We start from the raw sequence: 21881 nt of genomic DNA, 5'->3' as shown, positions 1-21881 counted from the left end.
GATTGAAAATTTGGAGGATTGGGAGGATGATAGCTTTCTTGACAGTCATAGGAAAGTTGGGAAGAGAGACAGCTTTCAGGAAAAGATAATGAATTCTGTTTTGGTCATGTTGAGTTTGAGATGCCTATAAAACATCAAATGAGAGGCAGACATTGGATTTGGAGTCAGAAAGAACTGAGTCAGAACTGAGTCAGAAACTTACTGGTTGGTTGTATGACCCTGGGCAAGTCACTTAATCTTTCCTGGTCCCAGTTTCTTCATTGATCAAATGGATCTAACAGCACCTAACAGGGCTGTGCGAATCAAATGAGGTAATACATATAGAATTTTTTGGAAACCTTAATGAGCTATATAAATTTTAGTGATTATAATGATAATTGTTGATGTCCAAAAAGCAGCTAAAATGCAAAATGGAGCTTGGGAGAGATACCAGGGATGGGTATATAGATGTGGGAATCATCTGCATAAAGATGAAATAATTAAAGCTATTGAAGTTGATGAGATGTCTGTGTGTGTGTGTGTGTGTGTGTATAAAAGGAAGAGAGGTGGGGGGGAGGGAGGAAGGAAGAGAGTGCACTTTGGGGAACTCCTGTGTTTGATGGGCATGACCTGGATAAAGCTCCAGCAGAGGAGTTTGAGAAGACTGGTTAGACAGATAGGAGGAGAACCAACACATACACACACACACACACACACACACACACACACACACACACACACACAGTAGTGCCATGGTATTCGGGAAGCATGAGTGAGAGAGTCGAAAGCTGCAAGATGTCCAGAAGGAAAAGGAGTGAAAAAAAGTCATTGAAATTAGCAAATGAGAGATCAATCATTGTTAACTTTAGAAAGAACATTTCAATTGGATAATGAGAGGGCAGGAAGCCAGATTTTATGGAGCAAGTGAGATAAGAGGAGCAAGAGGCACCTGTGGTAAATGGCATTCTCAAGAAATCTGATCAAAAGAGGAGAGATATAAGATGATAGAATAGATGGTTAGATCAAAAGAGGAACTTTTAAGGCTGAGGAGACATGAACATACTTGTAGGCAGCAGTGGAGATGCCAAGAAATGGGAAGAGTAAAGATTAAAAGAGAGCAGGATAAAAGAGAAGACAGTTTGTTAGGGACGATGGTAGTGGATGAGATCAGGCTACCCTAATTCAGTGGTAGTCTTTTTCTTTGGTTGTACCTATAGAAGGAGTAATAAATGGCACTGAGGGTTAATGGTGATGTATTTGGGGACCCTCTGATCTACCTTTCTAGGCATTTTCCTTTTCTTTCCTCTATTCTTTCTTTTTCCTTTCCTTTCCTTGTCTCCTCCTTCCTTCCTTCCTTCCTTCCTTCCTTCCTTCCTTCCTTCCTTCCTTCCTTCCTTCCTTCCTTCCTTCCTTCCTTCCTTCCTTCCTTCCTTATTCCATTTTTCTAGCCTGACCCAGTTTTCCCCTCCCTGGGAAGCCTGGAAGCCCTCTACTCCCAGTGGCTCACCATACTGGTGAGTGCATATACCCATTAGCTTTAGTCCTACCACAGTCCAGAACTCCCAACCTCAATTTACCCTTAATGCAAGTACTACCACATGCGCATGGGCCACCACACCCAGCTTCCATCCATATCACATATAACAAGTGTTCTATGCTCTATGGGATTGTCAGTGGTTGCCCATGCCCCAAATTCTGGTGCCTTACCTCAACATTTCCCAAGGTTATATATTGCTCCATTCCTCAAATGTGCTCACCTATCATTGTCACCTCCACTACCTTCCTTTTGGGTTCAATTCAGGTGCATTTTTCTGCATGAAAACCTTCCCTGAGCCTCCTACTGGTCAGAGTACTCTTCTTCAAAAGCCCGTGGTCCTGTCTATGCATGTGGTATCCTTCTCCCCACAGAATTATAAGCTCCTGGAGGACAGATGCTGTTTAGTTTTTGTCTTTCTATTATATTTTCTATTTCCATATATTGATTTATTTATATCATTTCTATTTACATAGCATCAATACTTAAGCACTTGTTGAACTTAGAATGCTTAAGATTTTTCTCTATCAAATATGGGCATCCTTAAGAAACAAGCAGGATTGGGGGGTGTTGAAGAGGAAGCAGAAAAATTCTTTCCTCTGGGACCTATTTCCTCTTCTCCCACACTTCATCTCTTCTCATCTTCTAGGCACATAACTATGAGAACAGTCTTCCTATCTCCTCTCTTCCCTTCCCTGCTTCTATTATGGGATTAAGGACTTGAAAGGTGAACCTACAGTCCTGTGACGGGGTGGGAGGAGTCCTTTAAAAGGGAGGAGGGAAAGGGATGGGGCAAAAAGAGCTCCACGGGGGCTTCTGAGAGCTGCCACAGCAGATTCAGAGGCAGAAAATCCTATTTCGCAGTCCTTCATTCCAGTCAATTCTAGTCAAAGGACTGATAGAATCAGCTGGCAGGAATTTGCTGCCTTTTAGCTGCTCTTTATTCCTTCTATCGCCCCTTTGCTGACGGGCAGGCTGACATACTGCAGCTTGAGTGAGGAAATTAAAATTTGATGCAATAATCCCAAATAAGAAGGATTTTATTAGGTAATATATACACTTTAGATTAGGCATTCTCACCTGATACATAGATAGAGAAACACAGACATGCTGGGAGCCACAGATAAAAGAGAGCAAGAGAGACAGTGGAGAAAGGTCTATGAAGGCTTCTTGGTCACTGGGCCTGCAATGGAAATGCAGAGTGGCCTGCTCCCTCATGGAGAGGACAAAGGGTGGGGAATTGACTTTTTTAGTGCTTCTCTGGTTTGGGGATGGGACTTGTGTCTAAGTCAGGGCTCTGAACTTTAAAAGGGTAATGGAAGAATGAAGGAGGGCAATGGAAATGTTTAAATAAAATGATGATATATGCGAAGAGCTATATGTTCATTGAAGAAGATGAGGATGATGATGGTGATCTTGATAGTGATCATGATGATGATGAGCAAAATAATTCTTTTTTTTTAGGTTTTTTTTGAAAGGCAAATGGGGTTAAGTGGCTTGCCCAAGGCCACCACAGCTAGGTAATTATTAAATGTCTGAGTCTGGATTTGAACTCAGGTACTCCCTGACTCCAGGGCCGGTGCTCTATCCACTGCGCCAGCCTAGCTGCCCACAAAATTATTCTTTAAAGAAATTGTCAAAGAAATTAGGAGACTATTAGAAGGCAATTAGGAGAAAGTGGACTATTTTTTACATTGTTTATATGGTCAGAGACTATTTTTGACATTCTTTATTTCGCCAGTGCTGAACATAGAGCTTGGTACGTAATAGGCACTTATTAAATGCTAGTTGGTTGATTTGATTGACTTAAGTGGAAAAATCTGGAGATAGGCTGGAGATGTGGAATTAAAATGCCTTTTTGTAAATGGAACCAGAGAGAGGAAACAAGGGTGCACTGTAATGGAATTAAATGAGATCCTAAGGGACCCTAAAAGTGTACTTCCAGCTGCCCTGGGGAACCAGGAATGACTGCCCTTAGATTTAGCATTGCAACCACCAGACTTAGCAAAAGAAATTCCTTGACTTGTTCATCATTTAACCAAAGAACTCTGTGTGAGTCATGACCAAGGATCAGAACAGAGGCCTAGATGTCAAATATAGAGGACTAGGGCTGATCCCTCAGAAATGGAAGTTCAGTCAAGATATAATACAATAAATATTTATGAAGTACCTGTTATATGATGAGGACTGTACTAGACTCTGGGCATAAAAATTTAGAAAATAAAGAAAATACAAATTTAGAAAATAGAAACCTTGCCCTCAAAGAATTCAAAGAATTTACATCTAATGGGAGAAGATATCACATAAAAGAAAGTTAAAAAGTGAGGGTCACTAGGGGCAGGATTTTAGAATCACAGTCAAGGAATGTACCTGATGATAAATGGTGAATTCTCTTTAAAGGATCCTTTGTTAAAAGTAAAAAAGAGATCCCATCAATTGGTTGGTGATGGGGGTTCAAAACTCTCTCTCCCTCAACCCCATTCCAATTATGAATATTGCAGAAAGAATCCTAGCTTGAATTTACTGAATTAGTTAATCTCTCTCTCTCTCTCTCTCTCTCTCCTTTTTTTCCTAGGGGGCAGACTGACCGCTTTGGAATTTGTCCAATTGTTAGCAAGTATTTTCCTTGACATTGAGCTTATGTTTATCTCTTGGTGACTTCCACACCTTGATACTGAGCTGTGAGGTAAGTGGAGCAGTGGATAGAGTTCTGGATCTGGAGTCAGGAAAGACCTGAGTTCAAATTTAGCCTCAGATACTTACTAGCTGTGTGACTGGGCAGATCACTTCATCTCTGTCTACCTCAGTTTCCACAGCTACAAAATGGGAAAAATAATAGCTCCCCCACATCCCAGAATTGCTGTGAGGACCAAATGAGATAATAATTTTAAAGTTTTTAACACAATACCTGCCGCAGAGTAGATGCTTAAGAATTGTTTACTTCCTTCCTTTTTCCCTCCTTCCTTCCTTCCCTCCCTCCCTCTTTTCCTTCCTTCCTTCCTTCCTTCCTTCCTTCCTTCCTTCCTTCCTTCATTCCTTCCTTCCTTCCTTCCTTCCTTCCTCCCTTCCTCCCTTCCTCCCTTCCTTCCTTTCTTCACTTGGAGTCAAAGAGAATGAATATAATCCCTCCTCCGTACAAGAACCCTTCAGAAACTTGAAAACCATGATCATGGTCCATTTCTCATGTGACAGGATCAAAGAGCTTCACCTTCCTGGCACATTCACCTCTTCTGGATATTCTGCATTTGATCATTTTCCTTCTCAAACTGGGACAGCCAGAACTGAACCTAATGGTCTAAGTCCTGCTCCTGATTCATACTGGTTGTGCAACCTTGGACAAGTCACTCAGGCTCTCAGAGACCCAGAAAATTCTTTGATAATATAAGTTCCTAGATCAGTGGATTGAGTTTCCACCCTGGAATTTCTCTACCAATGAAATCATGGAACTGACAACACTTACCTCTCCCCATTAATCACCACCCCTGATGCTTAATATGTGCCCAATATCCCAAAATGCATCAAGAAAGATACAAAAGGAGAACAAAATTATAGACCATCCAATCCAGGTAAGGAGTGAAACTCACCTACTGAAAGAATAATGAACAAAAAAAAGCAGAAATTAATTTTCAATTGTGTGGTACAGGCTAATGGATACTAAAGGAAGTCAGTGGAGGAGATGGTTAGAGAGGGATCATGGTCAATGAGATTTCATGGAGAAAGTGACAATTAAGTTGTGCCTTTAAGACTTACCAAATCTCAGTGGGCAGGAATTCTGGGTGTGAGAAGGCTAGAAGGATTGAATAGAAGGGTTGGAATGATATAATTGAGGAAGAAGAGGAGGGGAGAATATGGGAGGAGGGTGAGAAGTTGATGTTGGTGCTTTTGTTTGTTCTTTGTTCTCAAATATGACCTTGACATCAGGGAGGCGATGCTGTGACATACAAGTGAATTGGAATTGAGTGAGGAGGAACTTGGCAGTCACCAGCTCCTCCAGAGCCATCTGAGTTCAGTGACTAGATTTGGATCAGAGCAACTGTGCTTGGCCCTGAATGCAGTCAGAGACCATGATCTTTTTATGCGGTCTTCCCCAAATCTTAGTTTGACTGAGGCAGTGTCCATTCAGTGATTAAAGCTATGTAAGAAATGAGGCAAAGAATGACCTTTTTTAACTAGTCAAAAAATCAGTCTGGGAGGGGAAGACCTCAGGGTTTCTGATCAAAACAGATACCTTAATATTTACATTCACTCTGAACAGTCATGGCCCAAGCAAAGGCCAGGTGGGACTTGATCTAGGACTTACTGTTGGTCAATCAATGAGAGCCAGAGTGATTTGGGTTTAAGTCATAGTCCTTAAGAAAGAAATCTTGCAAGTAAACCCCAAGATACCTTGTCGGATTTCAACATTCAAATTTTACATTCCTTTGGGCAGAGTACCAGCAGATGAGTTTTAGAAAGCAGTAGGAAATAAGGTTGGAAATGTAAAATAAAACCCCAGTGGTATGTCACAGCATCACCTCCCTGTTGTCATGGTCATATTTGAGAACAAAGAACAAACTGCAGCAACAAAATCAACTTCTCTCTCTCCACCCATATTCTCTCCTACCTCTTCTCAATTATACCATTCTAAGCCACTTGGAATGCCTCCTTCTGTTCTTCCCATTCTCAGAATGGGGGACATTCAAATGGGCAGGACATTAAGTGCTCCATCTCGAGGTCAGAATATTTTCTGCCCTGTCAACACCTTCCTGACCCCATAAAAAGCATCTTCAAAACACATATCTTAAAGCAACTGGCTTGGTTGATTCCTCCATTCTAAACCCAGTACCATTCAGATTAAGTGGGGCAGACAAGAACAAAGTTTCAGTTTCCAGAAGGGAGAATAGATCGGTTTTTCTTAAAACAAGAAGACAATGTGGTCTAATTGGGAAAAGAATTGGATTTGGAATCAAAAAAAGTTAAGTTTGAGACCCTGATTCCAAAATCTACCCTCTGGGTGACTTTCAGTCAATCACTCAACTAGGTTGTGTCTCAATTTTTCCCATCTGTAAAATGAGGATAACTGATATTTGTACTATTTGATTCTGTATTATTCAAAGGATGAAATTATTAGTACAATATCATTTATGAGCTAGAACAGAGTGGATTGACTGCTTTCCCTGAGGTTACAAGGAGCTGGAATTAAGACCTTGGACAAGTACTCTGGGTGGACAATGAGTTGAACTTAGAAGAGTTGACTGGCTTTGATTACTTATGGAAAACTACCCAACTTTTTTTAAGGGTTTTGCAAGGAAAATGGGGTTAAGTGACTTGCCCAAGGCCACACAGCTAGGTAATTATTGTCTGAGGTCAGATTTGAACTCAGGTACTCCTGACTGCAGGGCCAGTGCTCTATCCACTGCACCACCTAGCCACCCCATCTACCCAACTTTCAATGAGCATAAGTTTCTGCAGCAAAATCTCTTATTAAAATCTGCATTGTCTTGGCAAAACCATATAGCTACATATCATTTACATATCATAAAACGTATGAAACTGGCTACATTCCTGACCATCCCCATCTTCTCTTTAGCCCCATGTTTATCAATGGGATACCAACATCTAAGCAACACTATGATCTATAAAGAATCAAAACAGCAGATGACCCAAAGAGCAATAAGACGTGGGGACATAGGTCATCTGTAGCTCATCAATGGTCACTTGTGCTCAAGAGAGGGCATAAAAATTCCATTGAGGACATGGAAAAGGGGCAGCAGTCCTATCAAGTACTGAGAGCAAGAGATAAAAGCCTAGATAGCTCAAATGTTACCTGGATATCAAAAACTATTAAAAGAAGAAAAGAAAATCTTTCAAAGGGTTGGATGGATCCTCTAGGATAGAGTTATATAAAGATATGGACAAGAATGTCATTGGATGAGAAGGCTTAGAGAGGATAGTGCAAAGAATCCATGCTGGGGGAAGCTAGGTGGCACAGTGGTGACAACACCAGTTCTGGAGTCAGGAGACCTGAGTTCAAATCCAACTTCAGCCACTTTATACTTATTAGTTATATGACTTTGGGCAAGTTACTTAACCCCATTGCCTCACAGAAATAAAAATAAAACTATCAACAGAAAAGAACAATCTGTGCTGGTGAGATCACAGATCTATCTTAGTGATAGTAATATTAATAATAAAGGCTAGCATTGATATAGTGCTCATTGATTTAGCAATGATATAACACATTGATATAATAATATGCTTCATAAATATTATCTTTCCTGATCTTCACTCAACATTTTGAGGTAGGTATTATTACTATCACATTCTATAGATAAAGAAATTAAGGTGGAAAGGACTTACCTAAGATCCTATACCAAAATAAGCATCTAAGACAGGATCTAAACTAACCAGATCTTTGTGACTTTCAAGATTAGCTTTCTAACTTCCTATCTACATAGGAATGGTTATGTGTATTTTCACTAGATGAACCATTAATGTTAATTTATTCACTTCATTTTTTCTATAGTTCTTCATGAGTTCCTTCCTATCATCCTCACCATTTCCAGCCTTCCCTTAGGTTCACCTTCTGTTAGACAAACCAAGGCTATGATCCAAGGTTCTCCTTCCTTTTCTTTTTTCTTTTTTAGTTTTTTTTTTGCAAGGCAATGGGGTTAAGTGGCTTGCCCAAGGCCACACAGCTAGGTAATTATTAAGTGTCTGAGGCCGGATTTGAACTCAGGTACTCCTGACTCCAGAGCTAGTGATGTTCTATCCACTGTGCCACCTAGCCGCCCCTCTCCTTCCTTTTCAAAAGGCATGAAGATTCCACTGTGACTTTTGGAAATCAAAAGGAAATATCCCTGTTTTAGGTAAATTTTTATCATCTTTTTGACTAGCTTGAGTTTGTAGGGGAGATTGAACAAGGCAGTAACTAAAGGATTATAAGGTTTGAATCTCATAGGCATCAAAATAATTAACTTTACAGGAGAGAGCTGAGGCTCAGGGGGCTGAGATGATATTCCTAACATAACACAATAATTAGAATCTGAGTTGGAACTTGATCCCAGGGCAAATCCCTTGACTTCTTGGGGGTCTTAGGATCCACAGTTGTTAAAAAAAAAAGAGGAGGTTGCAAATGTACAAAAATATGAATAGCAATTCTTTGTGAAAGCAAAAAATGTTCTTCAGTTGGGAAATGTTTGAACAAGTTATGGTAAATGAATGTGAAACAATAAACAATAAAGGGCATAGTTCCAGGCAAACCTGGGAAGACTTGTATGAACTGATGCAGAAGGAGATGAAATGAACCAAGGAAACGATTACTACAATAACAACAACAACATTGTAAAGGCAAAACTGCTTGGAAAGACTTGGAAAAATTCTAATCAGCAACCATAATCCCAGAGGGTTCCTGATGAAATAGGTTACCTGATGGGGTAGCTAGATAATGAAGTGGAAAGAACATGGGCCCTGGGGTCAGGAGGACTTGAATTCAGACATTTAATAGTTACCTAGTTGTGTGACTTTGAGTAAGTCACTTATAAACCCCTTCCCAAATTGGCTATCTGATAAGTGAGGTAATGGACTCAGTGCAGCCTGAAATTGTTTTGTTTTTGTAGGAATTTTTTTGATTTTACTTGTTTGTGACAGGAGTTTTGTTTCTCTTGATTTCTTAATGGAAAAAAGAGAGAAAAGATGGATCATTGTTTGGAAATAAAATTTTATTTAAAAAAGGAATTGAACTCTGTGACTTCTAAGGTCCTTTCCAACTCTAAATATATGATTCTAAGCTCAACTGACTTCTTTTTTTTTTTTTTTTGCAAGGCAAACGGGGTTAAGTGGCTTGCCCAAGGCCACACGGCTAGGTAATTATTAAGTGTCTGAGATAGGATTTGAACCCAGGTACTCCTGACTCCAGGGCCGGTGCTTTATCCACTGCACCACGTAGCCACCCCACTCAACTGACTTCTAATCCAATATTCTTTCCTCTATGCCTCATTTTCTCCTAATACCTCACCCCAAGAGTGCACCCCTCATTGGAGAAAGTATAACAGTGCCTCTGGTTGGGAAGCCTAGTTTCCTGGCTTTTCTTCCTCAAGGCCAGCTTGTTATTGCAGGTGTCATTGGAAGTTAGTAAAGGGAGTGTGAGCAAGGTACTTACTGGAGGAGAATGTTCATAGATGTTTGTGCTATAGGGCAGGTTAACGAAAATGGGATCCATATCCTGTACATCCGTGATGATGATGGCCAAGTTGGCTAGAGTGGATAGAGGTTTGGTTTTGTCTTGATCCTTAAAAATAAAAAGAATGAAAAATTAAACAAAATCAGATATTCTTTTTTTTTGCAAGGTAATGGGGTTAAGTGGCTTGCCCAAGGCCACACAGCTAGGTAATTATTAAGTATCTGAGGACGGATTTGAACTCAGGGACTCCTGACTCCAGGGAGTATCCACTAGCTGCCCCCAAATCAGATATTCTTAAATCCATAGAGTATGCACTTTTACACACAGAGTAACATCCATGCACACATAGCAGAACATCAAACAGAACCTTCCCCCCCTCCCAGAATATTTCTAACCCATCTTAGGCATTTTACTAATTCCTTAAGAGGTCTCCTCTGAAAACTGATCTTTCTGTTCACAAGGAATTGAGATCTAAGAACATGTTCAAAAAATTAATTTGGCTCAATTCAACAAACATTTATTAAACCACCACTAAATGAAAACAATCTGTGCTCTCAAAGAGCTTATATTATTCAGGAAAATAACATGAACACAGAGATATAAATACAGAATATATTAAAAAAAATTGAAGGCAGGGGAATCATTTCCCTTTTTAAAAACTTGGGTCACTCAGACAACTCTGAAGGTCTTAGGATGAAGAATTCCACCCCCAGAGAAAATTTTCAATATACAAATTGAAGTATATACTTTAAAAAAAACTTTTATTTTTCTTGAGATTTCTTTTTTGGGGGGAGAGGGTCTATATTTTCTTTTACAACATGACTATTTTGGAAATGCTTTGCATGACTACACATGGGGAGGGGTGGAGAGGGAGGAAGGGAGAGAATTTGGAGCTCAAAGTTTTTAAAATCTAATAATAAAAATTGTTTTTATACTTGTAATTGGGGGGGGGGTGGATTAAATACCAAATAAAAGAAAGCTAAAAAAAGAAAAGGAAAGCTGATAACAGTATTCTAATGGGACAGGTAACAAGTAATTATAATATGTGTATTTTACATAGGTAAAACATATACTGCATCATTATAATGCCAATGAATAAGATAGGTGTAATCATTTAAAAAAAAGATCTAAATTCTTCTATCTTGCCCAGGTTGGAAGTAGAAGTTTTACTTGGATTTTACACCCTAACTGGGGCTACTTTACCTCCGTGAAGCAACATGGCGGTCTCCCACTCTTGAGGGTTCACTGTAATTAGTGCTGAACTTAATATAAACACCTGATTGTCAAAGACCACTGAGCTTAAAACCCCAGATCCCCAAAGATCCACTAATTTTGACCTCCTGGTAGCTGGGATTATTGGTCTGCTCCATGATCTCCAGTGAACAGGAATAGTATTACCAAATGGGCAGATGAGGAAAGGTCTTATGTTGGGACTGACAATGAAGGCAAAAGGGAACTATCAATTTTAAGAGGAAAAGGTGATGAGTAGAAACATTCCAGAATGAAGAGCAAAACCAGAAGAGTGGGAGATGGTGTGCCATGTACAAGGACGTGGAAATGTTTTCATTTGACCAGAAAGTTGAATACGTCAAAGGGAATAATGGAAAATAAATCTGAGAGGATCATTTGTGAAAGGACTTAAATATCAAACAGAGGAGTTTATATTTTATCTTGGAGGCAATAGGGAGCCACTGAAAGTTGTGGAGAAACAGAAAGGATGTGGCCAGACTTGTGCTTTAGGAATATCAACTTAGCAACTGTATGAATAATGAACTGAAGAAGAGTATGTCTGGAAGCAGAGAGACCAATTAGGAAGCTTTTGCTATGATGTGATGATGAAGAGAGGGAAGAGGGTAGATGTGATCTAGGCTATGGACACTTGGCAGTTGATTTCACATGATGAGGGAAGAGGAGTGAAGAGCTGAAGCTTTCTTCAAGGTTGATTAAGACCCTAAGTAACTAGAAGGATAGTGGAGCCCTTGGCAAAAATAAGGAAGTGAGGAAGAGAGGTGAGAGCCAATCAATCAATCAATTAACTGATAGACAGCTCTCAAACTCCTATTGTCTGCCAGACACTATTCTAGGATAAAGACACAAAAAGAGTAAAAGAGTCCCTGTCCTCAAGGAGCTTACCATCTAACAATTCGGGATATGAGATTCTGATTCTTGTGAAGGGAAATCCATGATTGGTTGAGGCTGCCCATGTTGTAGTTTGGGTACATTAAACCTACATCTTCCTCTGTTGGGAAACAAAGGACCTTGTGCCCACAGGTCTAGTTGGGTGACTTTGGACATGTCATATCTCTTCTTTGGGGATCCATCTTCTCATAAGTCAAATGAAGAGGTTGGATTAAATGACCTTTAAGCCTCTGTTCAACTCTAATCCTACCTGGGATTTTAGAAACCTGCAGAAATAATGAATAACTGGAAGATCCTGACACTGCTAGTTACTTTCTCCCTTGGAGTCAGTATTGCACTTCCAGGATCTTTGACTTTTCAAAGATTCTCCATTTTGTTTGAAACTTAGGTCATGTGGTCCAATCCCCTGCCTCCAGATAGGTAATGTCTAAAGAGAGATGGCAATCTGACTGGTTTTAAAGTTTGTAAAGAAAGAATGCTGGAATCCCATTTTAGTTTTTCTGAGGCAATTCAGTGACATAGAAAAAAAAAGTATTGGCATTAGAGTCAGAAGATCTGGATTCATATCTTAACTTCTGTAATGCAGTGAGTAGAACACTGGCTCTGAAGTCAAGAGGACCTGAGTTCAAATTTGACTTCAAATACTTACTAGCTATGTGACCTTGGGCAAGTCACTTAACCCTGATTGCCTCACATCCAGGGCCTCTTTCATATCTGGTCACTAGACCCAGATGACTCTGGAGGAGAAAGTGAACCTGGTGATTTTGTGCAGCACCCTTTCATTCAAATCCAATTCACTGTATGTCATGGTCTTCTTTGAGAATGAAGTATAAACATCATCACCTGTAATATACTACTTTGGTATCATGGATAAATCGCTCTCCTTCTCTGGCCTTGGAGTCTTCATTTATAAGATAAGGGGAGACTGGACTAATTGACTCCCCTGTCATTCCCCCTGGTGGGAGATGGTTTCTTTGGAGGTGGAAAGGACCACAATCACCGTCTAGCCCAAACTTCTCATTTTACAGATGAAATTAAAGACACTTAAGGGACTTTTCTAAAGTTACCCATATAGGGTGTGTCAGAGATATCTTGGATTTGAACCCAGCTCCACTGGCTCCAGAAAATGGTGCACTTCTGCCATATATTACTTGATTTTTCTTGAATAACAAACCCCAAGTCACTGACAACTTTAAAAATAGATCTCAAAAAGACATTCCTTTCTGTCCTTTGCAGGAGTTGGAGCAGGGGGTGGGGATCAATGGAAGGAGCTGTCTACAGATATGGAAAATTAAAAATATGACCAGGTATTTTTTTTAATGTTTTGATAAGTTTTGCTGATTTTTTTCTTCTTTTAAAAATATTCTTTATTGTACAGGATGACTGATTGGGAGGGGAGAGGAGAGAAACAAGGGAGAAATATGTAAGAAACAAAAACATAAGCCATTAATAAGTACATTGAACAGAGGTGGACAATGGAAAGTCATGTTTGAGAAATAGAAATGATCTCCTGTAGGATCCTCTAGGACTTTGTTCTTGAGGTGCTTCAGTCATATCTTACTCTTTGTAACCCCATTTAGGGTTTTCTTAGAAGAGACACTGTGGTGGCTTGTTGTTTCCCCCAGGTCATTTTACAGATGAGGAAATTAAAGCAGAGTTTAGTGACTTGTCCAGGGTCACACAACTAGTGTCTGAGGTCACGTTTGAACTCAAGGTCTTTTTGATTCCAGGTTTGACTTTATCCCCTACACCACCTACCTGCCCCTCTAGGACTATAAGATATTTATATACAAATCCATGAATATGCATATATGTATATGTTCATATATATTTATTTCTAGTTCTCTATAAATAAACATATATATATATATGTGTGTGTGTGTGTGTGTGTGTGTGTGTGTGTGTGTGTGTGTGTGTGTGGTGTGTGTGTGTGTGTGTGGTAAGAAAGAAGCTCTGCCAAATCCTTATTTCACTCTCCTGTGAAAAAATAAGGGGCAACTGGGCTGACAAAGATGGTAGCAGAAGAGTAGGTATGATGTTAGGAGTGAGGACTGGACCCAAAGCTTACATGAAGAATTATCTAGAGGGGGGGATGCTTAGGTGAGAAGACCATTGCCCAAGATGGAGGAAGATCCCCCTTCATACAAAATTTCAGATTAGTAATTACTCATGATTGGTGATTATAGTCAAGGTCCCAAATGGTCAAAAGGCCATTAGGACATGGCTTCAGGGCTACAGGGCATATGAGGTATGAGGCACTAGAAAATGAGCATTGCCTCTTGGCCAGAAATAGGGGACAATCTGTTTTGATTTCTCTTTAACAATAATGTGCAGCCAGTGAGTCTTCCACTTTGATTAGTATCTATTATTTCCCTGGATAAAATGCAAACTCCTTCAGAATATAGAGGGTTTTTTTATAATTCCAGTGCCATATAGCCTGGCCCATGGCAGATGCTTAACAAATGTTTGTTGATCAAATGATTGATTCCAGACAGGTATCTGACCTTCCTAGTATCATCCAGGACCCCAGCTGCTTTGCTTCTCTTGAATGCTATGCCTTCTAGTATAATGAGGACTCTGGTGATTGATGAAGAATGAGGAGTTCCAAGGGGGTGGTTCCCTGGAAATGCCAGTGGAGATGCAGTAGGGTAGGCATATCTGCCAGCAGAGTCAATGAAGGCAGGCAGCTTATTCCCAGAAGGATGCTTGGGCTATCCCACTCTGATACTTTCCTGGTGCTCCCTTACCATTCCACTAGAGACAAGACTTTAAAATGAACTTCTGGGCACAGCTAGGTGGCACAGTGGATAGAGCACAGGCCCTGGAGTCAGGAGTACCTGAGTTCAAATCCATCCTCAGACAATAATTACCTAGCTATGTGGCCTTGGGCAAGCCACTTAACCCCATTTGCCTAGCAAAAACCTAAAAAAATAAAAAATAAAAAAAAATAAAACGAACTTCCATGGAGAGATGTCCAGTGGAACAGGACTCAATGCCATCCCTAAATGACTCAATAGTATAATTCATTTACCCAGGGAGAGGGCAGAAAAGGCATTACTATGGCAAAGAATAGTCATCAGTAGGAGTTCCTGGCCCCCCTTTCCTCTTGCAGCTTCAAGGACACAAGGCCTGATTGCCAGGAGATTAGCAGTAATTTAGCTGCATTTGCCATGTATTCACCATCACAGCTTGGGCACAGGCCTCTTGATAACCTGTGGTCACACAGGCTCCCACCCGCCCACTTGATGCTCTACTATTGCCCTGAATTACCTTACCACTAGATGAAAATTACCCAGCAAGGAGTACAGCCTGTGTGTGCGCACAGATATCCACATGGTTACCTGTCTGGCAGCACACTCTGGCTATGGGGGAGAGGGAGTTGTGTTGGTCTATAGGTGTGAGTGGAAGCCTGGGTAACTTTGGACAAGAGAAAAGCCCATTAAGGGTTTGCAAATGCTCAGAATTAATGGTGATGATGGAAAACCAACAGGATTAGACACCTATTTATGCTTTGTAGGGGGGTGGGGAAGGAAGCTTTTCATATGTCTTATTTCCTATAACTCTCTTAGGTTCATTTAAAAAATGTTTGAGGGGTCAAAGAACCTTAGAGATTCTTTGTCAACTCTCCAGTTTAATCCTATCATTTTGATGATTGATCTTTGTCCTTCCTTCTCAAAGAAGACCATGGCAGGCTCCTCTCTCCCACCTTGAGAGGTGTGCCATTTTGTTAAGATGTCTTAATAAAAACCATTTTAATAAAAAAAAAAAGACCATGACATCAAAGAGATTTTGCTATGACAAGTACATGAATTGGATTTGAGTGGGGGGGGGGGGTCTGTGTTAAGTCAGCAGCCTCACTTTCTCCTACAGAATCATCTGGGTCCAATGGCCAGATTTGAATCAGGATGACTGGAGTTGGCCCTGGATGCAAGACAATCAGGGTTAAGTGACTTGCCCAATTTCATACAGCTAATCAGTGCTAAGTGTCTGAGGCAGGATTTGAACTCAGGTCTTTCTGACTCCAGGGTTGGTGCTCTATCCACTACACCATCTAGCAGCCCAATCTCATTTTATACAGAAAACACTGAGGCCCAGGGAGAGGAGTTACTTGTTCATGGGCCAGAGACAGGATTTGAACCCAGGTCTTCTTACTCTCCAGCGGGTGCTCTTTTCCCTGGATCACACAATATCCTTTATAAGCACCATGTAATTATTTTCCAATTTTCCAATTCTATTAAACCTAGGGCAGGTGCTATGTTTTTTGTGTTTCTCAGTCCATTTGTCTAGACTTTGATCCCATCTCAGGTTCCCATCTCCCTCTATTCTCTTCTCATTTGGCCCCAATAACCTTGGCTCGCATGTTTGGGGTGGTTGTACAGCTCTCTCCTTCATTTCTAGGATCCCTACCACTTATCTCCATGCCCAGGCTGCCAATAATATTTGACCAGGTGGCACCAGGAAATGGGGCCTGGAGGTCTAATAGGGACTCACTTGGCTCATTCTTTGGTTGGCCTGAGCTTTTGAAAACTGAGTTCTAGGGGACTAAGAGGTTGACACCTGCATCCTGATGCTACTTATGTTGCATGGCATCAGCTTGGCAGGTGGGCAAGGAAATCATTCATCCTTTAGGGTGTGGCTCCCCCATCTCCAAGTCTCCTCTGTGGATTTGGGCCAAGTCTTAAAAATGGGAAAGCTGATTATGGAATAGCTTTTCTGCCACCAAAGCACTCCTATGGTGTAGCACATATATTTTAAATGGGGTCAGAAGGCATCTTACACCTGATATTTCCATTTTACACAGATGAGAATAAAAATGACTGTTCTGCAGTGTGAACACACCTCCCAGACTCAGGTGGAAGTGGATCCATGTGTCCACCAAAAAATAGAACCTTTGGTTACTCTGTTCTGTTACAAGATTCCAGGGAGGGTCAATGAAGATGGGAAAGGTAGGAAAACCACCACAACAGGAAAAGTCATGTCCTCTGGTCATGCAAAACCTCATCCCTTTGTAACTCACCGTAGCATTGACCACGAGCTGGTAGGCTTGAGTAATCTCATAATCCAGCTCACGAATCACAGTGACGATGCCCCGGGCACTGTCGATGGCAAAAAATTCAGAGGGTGGCTGGAAGGAGTAAAGGACACTGCCTCCTGCTCCTAGGTCAGGGTCCGTGGCATTCACGATGAAGATAGGTGTTCCCACTGGTGTGTTCTGCGGAAAAGAGTAAAGCAAATAAAGAGTGAGATGGAGTGGAGAGAACAGCTGCATCTATCAGTGACTATTCCCCCAAAGCCCATTAGCTTCATCATTTCAACCAACCAAACCAAAGGCTTTGTCATTTTTATTCTGAGTGGGTTCAAAGGACTTTAAAATGCCATATCTGTTTTTTTATGATAGCCTCCCGGTAGCTGTTACAGTCCCCGATACGGTGATCGTCATGCTTGCCCTGGAGTTCTGGACTCATTCTCAAGCTCCTATTTTTTGGCGCTCTTCATCAATCAGGGTTAGAACTCTTCTGGGAATAGAATGGGGGGAAGAGGACACCTGTAATTTTCTAGGGGGCAGGAACAGAGGGGCAAGAAAAAGAATCCTCTCCATTTCCTCATTCCCCTTTCCACCATGCCCCATGTTCCTGGGCATCCGACAAAGTCTGATGGCCAGTGAAAGAAGTAGTTTTTTTGGCTGCCATTTATGAATGGTCCTTGAACTTGGTCATTCCTTTAACTATGGAAAGAATTTAGTCTAGCTCTTTATGAGAAAATAAAGATAGAATTACTCCTTCTGTCTACCCAAATGATGCCAGTTTAGATGGTCCCTGTGCCTTCCAGGCAGAGGTTTGGGTCATAGAATGATGGGATAATAAATGTGGAGATGGATGGAACCACAGAGAACATCTAAAGTCCTAGGGAGGTTAAGTGTTGTGGCCAAGGCCACACAGGGAGAGTTGGTACGTGAGGCAGAATTTGAACTCAGGTCTACAGTCCTCAAAATCAAGGCCTAGATCAACCCTATATCTTCTCCACTCTCAGACAGAGTTTGAGGATCAGGACCGGATTAACAGCAAACCGTTAACCACCGCCTATAAACCATTGGCTTTTAACTAGATATCACGTACCCACAAGGGGTCAGCAAATAGATTTCAGGGAGTCTATAATAGTGGATGGAGAAAAAGAACCCCTCCTGTATTTTCGATAACCAAGAGAAATTTAGCATTTCCTTTATGAATGTAATCAATAAAACATAATTTTGAAAAAGGGGTCCAGAGGCTTCACCAGGCCCCAAAAGGGGTTCAGGACACAAAAAAGGGGAGGAAGCCCTGTCATCACCCTCTTTGATGCTGGGCCAGAGATGTGGTTCTGCACCATTGTTGACTTTACTTGAGTACTCAGCCCATTCAGTCACCCTGGCCAGGATCCCTAAGGTTGGGCAATTTCTGGCAGGAGAGCCAACTGTTCAGGGACAATTTTTGTGTTTGGCTTTTGCCTTCAGAGTTGACTGGAGCCAGGAAAATTCTAGAGAAATGCCCGTTTAGGCAGGCCTGATGATGTGGGAAGACCACTAATTTCATTAGGATCCAATTATTATTTCAAGGCATAATTCTCAGGATCTGGATCTCCAGATTAGGCAGAGGCAGAAGGATCTTGGGTAAGGAGGAGAAATATGCCCATAGGGGTGATAACAATGAAAGTTTTTATCTCCAAACTTTTTTACCCCTAAGGAATAAAAAGTTTGATTAGGAAGAGTAATATTGTGAGATTAAACATAAATGTTGGTTTCAGAGTGGCTCTTGGCAACCCAAGGATGTGGCAGCTCAGAGGCGAATGAGAAAGTGAATAGTGACTATGGTTAAAATTCAAGGGTATCTTGACCACAGTCATTAAGGAATGATGCATTCTGAATTGGAGACCATTTGGAAAATGCTTTCTAGTATTCCTCAAACCTCTCCTGATGGATGCAGACCAGGCATACAAACAGGGCTGAGGGTATGAACAGATTTAGTGTGTGGACAGGGGTAGGAACAGGTCTGAGGTGAGAATAGGTCCTTCACAAACTACAATGGACCCATCCCCAGTATGCCAGGTCAAAGCTGCTTCCTTCTTCTAGGATCTGGGTCTGGGCCCAGACCCTACACGCTTCCCTAGCCATCTTCATTCTGCTAGGCTCTGCTGCCCCAGCCTCTACATGTTCTCCACTCTGAAATGAAACTAAATTTCTCAGTTATAAGCATTTCCCATAGGTAGGCTGGACCCAGATCCATTATCATTCATGCTATTCCTTTGAGTCAATAAAGTGTCCTATAAATGGGAGATAGGGACTGATCCTGTGGGATATGAGGTATGAGGAATTCCTCCTTCCAGTGAAGAATGACATTTTCCCTCCATCTTAGTCTTAGCAGCCTAGAGCATTGAAGGGTAAGATGACTAGCTCAGGGTCATTCAGACATTATGGCTATAAATGGAACTTTAATCTAGATTTTTCTGTCCTTGGATAGGACTCACTATTCACTATGCCTTTCTAGAAGAACTGGCCAAATAGGGTATTAATAATAGGAATATTTTATAAATTACTCATTTGATCCTACCCTTTGGGTTTTAAGGTAGTTTATTTATTATGCTTAAATTACAATGAGAAAAATAGGTCTCAGAGCGATTAAGTAATTTTCCCAGAGTCACACAGCTAGAAAATAGTGTAGACAGATTGGAACAGGTCTTAGTTTTCTGACTCTAAATTTAAAGAGTTTTCTCCTTATGCTATAGCTGTCTTTCTAGGACAATCTTGCAAAATACACATCTCACAATTATACACTGCTAAAAACCATGCTTACCAATCCACCCTAACCCTTGCAGTAAGATTAATAAAGTAAGGATAGAGTCACCCTTAATTGTTGCTAGTTTTAAGCGAATGATCTTAGAAACAACATGATGTTACATAAGAAATCTTGGAGGTGAGGGCTCAAAGTTACACAATCAGTCATGCATGTGACCCTGTGCAATATCTTTCATGTCTCTAAGCCTCATTTTATTCATCTATAAAATGGGTGCATTATCTGCCTCAGGGTTGTGAGGTGGAAGAAAATTAATTAAGAGCCTACTGAGTACTAAGCACTGTATTGGTCTCTGATTAAACAAATACTGAATGGTCATGCCTTCAAGGAGCTTATACTCCAATGAAAGTGGTAATATTCATACATGTGTATATAGGTATGTTTTCCTGTGCACATTTACAAATGCATGTATGTATATGCATGCACATGTTTATATGCATACATGATTATAATAACCATTGAATATATAAATGTGTGAAATCCAACACTGCAAAGACAATATTACATTGGGATAGGGAACAATGGAGAAGAAGTATCAGTCAGGAAGGCTTCATGAAGAAGGTGGTACTGAAACTTAAGAGTGAAGGAAATGATGAATCCAAAGAGATGGAGGTAAGGAAACCATGCCTTCCATGCAAGGAAGGACATTCCATGCAAAGACTGAAGATGGATTATGTGAGGAATAGATGAAGTCCAGTTTGTCTGCCCCATTCAGTGTGCAGTGGGAAAGAGAATTGAAAAGCATGACTTAGCCATCTGGGTCCACTAGCCAGATATGGATCAGGATAACTGAAAATAGTCCTGGAGTTGAGGCACTCAGGGCTAAATGACTTGTCCAGGGTCATACAGCTAGTTCAGATTTGAACTCAGGTATGCACACATATAGAGATGGGGCTCATTATGGGTGTTGATGGTAGTAACAGCAGCAGTAGGAGCAAAAAAAAGGCTGCATTAACGATGAAGTTGGTATATAATTCACCACAATTATAAGGAGCTTTGGTGTTTGTGAAGCATCTACATCTAATAAATTTATTTTGTCTTCACAGCAACCCTGGTGCTGTAATAGTAATTATTATCATTTTGCAAATAAGGAAACTGAGGCAGACAGAGGCTAATTGATATGCCCATACTAGCAAGTGAGGTCTTCCTGATTTTCAAGTATCAAACGTTAGCCATTGTCCCACCCGTTTGCTTCTGAGGGCAAATTTATCCACCTGAAGAAAGAGTTGAAATTGCCTTTGTGTATTAAGATCCACCTGAGGTTTCACTGTAACTCATGGGACTTAACCAAATCTCAAAAACAACAACCTCTATGGCATGGGGAGAAGAATGTCTTGCCATTTAAAATATGTGCACTGATTAGAAAGTAAAATTTCAAAATCTCCCTTGTTGTACCCCCATTGTTTGCCATGGGCACCTCCCAGGTTTTGGCCTTGATGGATGTCATGAAAAGACTTTGCCTAGACATACTACCATTTTCTCTTACCATCATCCTTCCCCTAAGCAAGCTGAGGTCTCCAGCCAGTGTTAGGAATCAGCACCCCCCACCCAGAATTCAATGCAAACTACTCCATCTGCACACAGTTCATGTCAATATGAACATAGCCCCTTAAGTCAAGATGGACATGTTTAGATTTCAGAACAGTGTCAACCCCCTACCTTGCTGATAAATGGCCCTCCTGATCACTCAGCATCCGACTAAACATAGAATCTGTCTTGAATTCTTATAATATAGGAGACTGAATATGACTGTAAGAATACCAGGTCTCAGTATAATATACTTTGAGAATGGGAAGACATAAAATTAGCAATCCTTGGGGCCATATTGGCCTTTTAGTTATCAAGGACCTTAAGTTTAAGCTCCAGGAAAATGGAACCAAAGAAAGAAGGAAAAAATTCTAGGTGGTCTTTTATTGACTTTTCTGGATGGTAAAAAAATAGCATGGTACAGTGGAAAAAAATAATGGCTGCAGAGTTCAAATCCGAACTCTGATACTATACCATTGTGACTTAATTTCTTTATGCTCTCATTTTCTTCATCTGTAAAACAAAGGTGTTGGATTAGGCTGAGATTATTCCCAGCTCTAGACTAGTTGCCCTGCTTAGGTGACTTGGGACAAACAACTTTTCCTCTTCAGGAAATGATGTAAGATTGAATTAGAATAGGGCCTTTATGGGTCATAGCCCTCTTTGGTAATCTAGTGAAGTCTGTGAACTGTTCTTAGAATTTTAAATGCATAAA

The 21881-nt window shown here is 40.7% G+C and overlaps 1 protein-coding gene across 1 annotated transcript in view; it reads right to left on the bottom strand.

The window, feature by feature from the left end:
• Window positions 1–21881, bottom strand: part of CDH23 (cadherin related 23) — a 460126-nt gene that overhangs the window by 329809 nt on the left and 108436 nt on the right. Inside the window, exons 4-5 of the mRNA XM_074232774.1 lie at window positions 16831–17025; window positions 9654–9782 (exon numbers count right to left, since the gene is read on the bottom strand). Coding sequence (XP_074088875.1) covers window positions 9654–9782; window positions 16831–17025 — 324 coding nt within the window. The remainder of the gene's footprint in view (window positions 1–9653; window positions 9783–16830; window positions 17026–21881) is intronic.

The sequence above is a fragment of the Macrotis lagotis genome, chromosome 4, assembly GCF_037893015.1.
Source record: "Macrotis lagotis isolate mMagLag1 chromosome 4, bilby.v1.9.chrom.fasta, whole genome shotgun sequence".
In the NCBI taxonomy this organism is placed as follows: Eukaryota; Metazoa; Chordata; class Mammalia; order Peramelemorphia; family Peramelidae; genus Macrotis; species Macrotis lagotis.
This window is presented reverse-complemented; position numbering and strand designations above follow the sequence as displayed.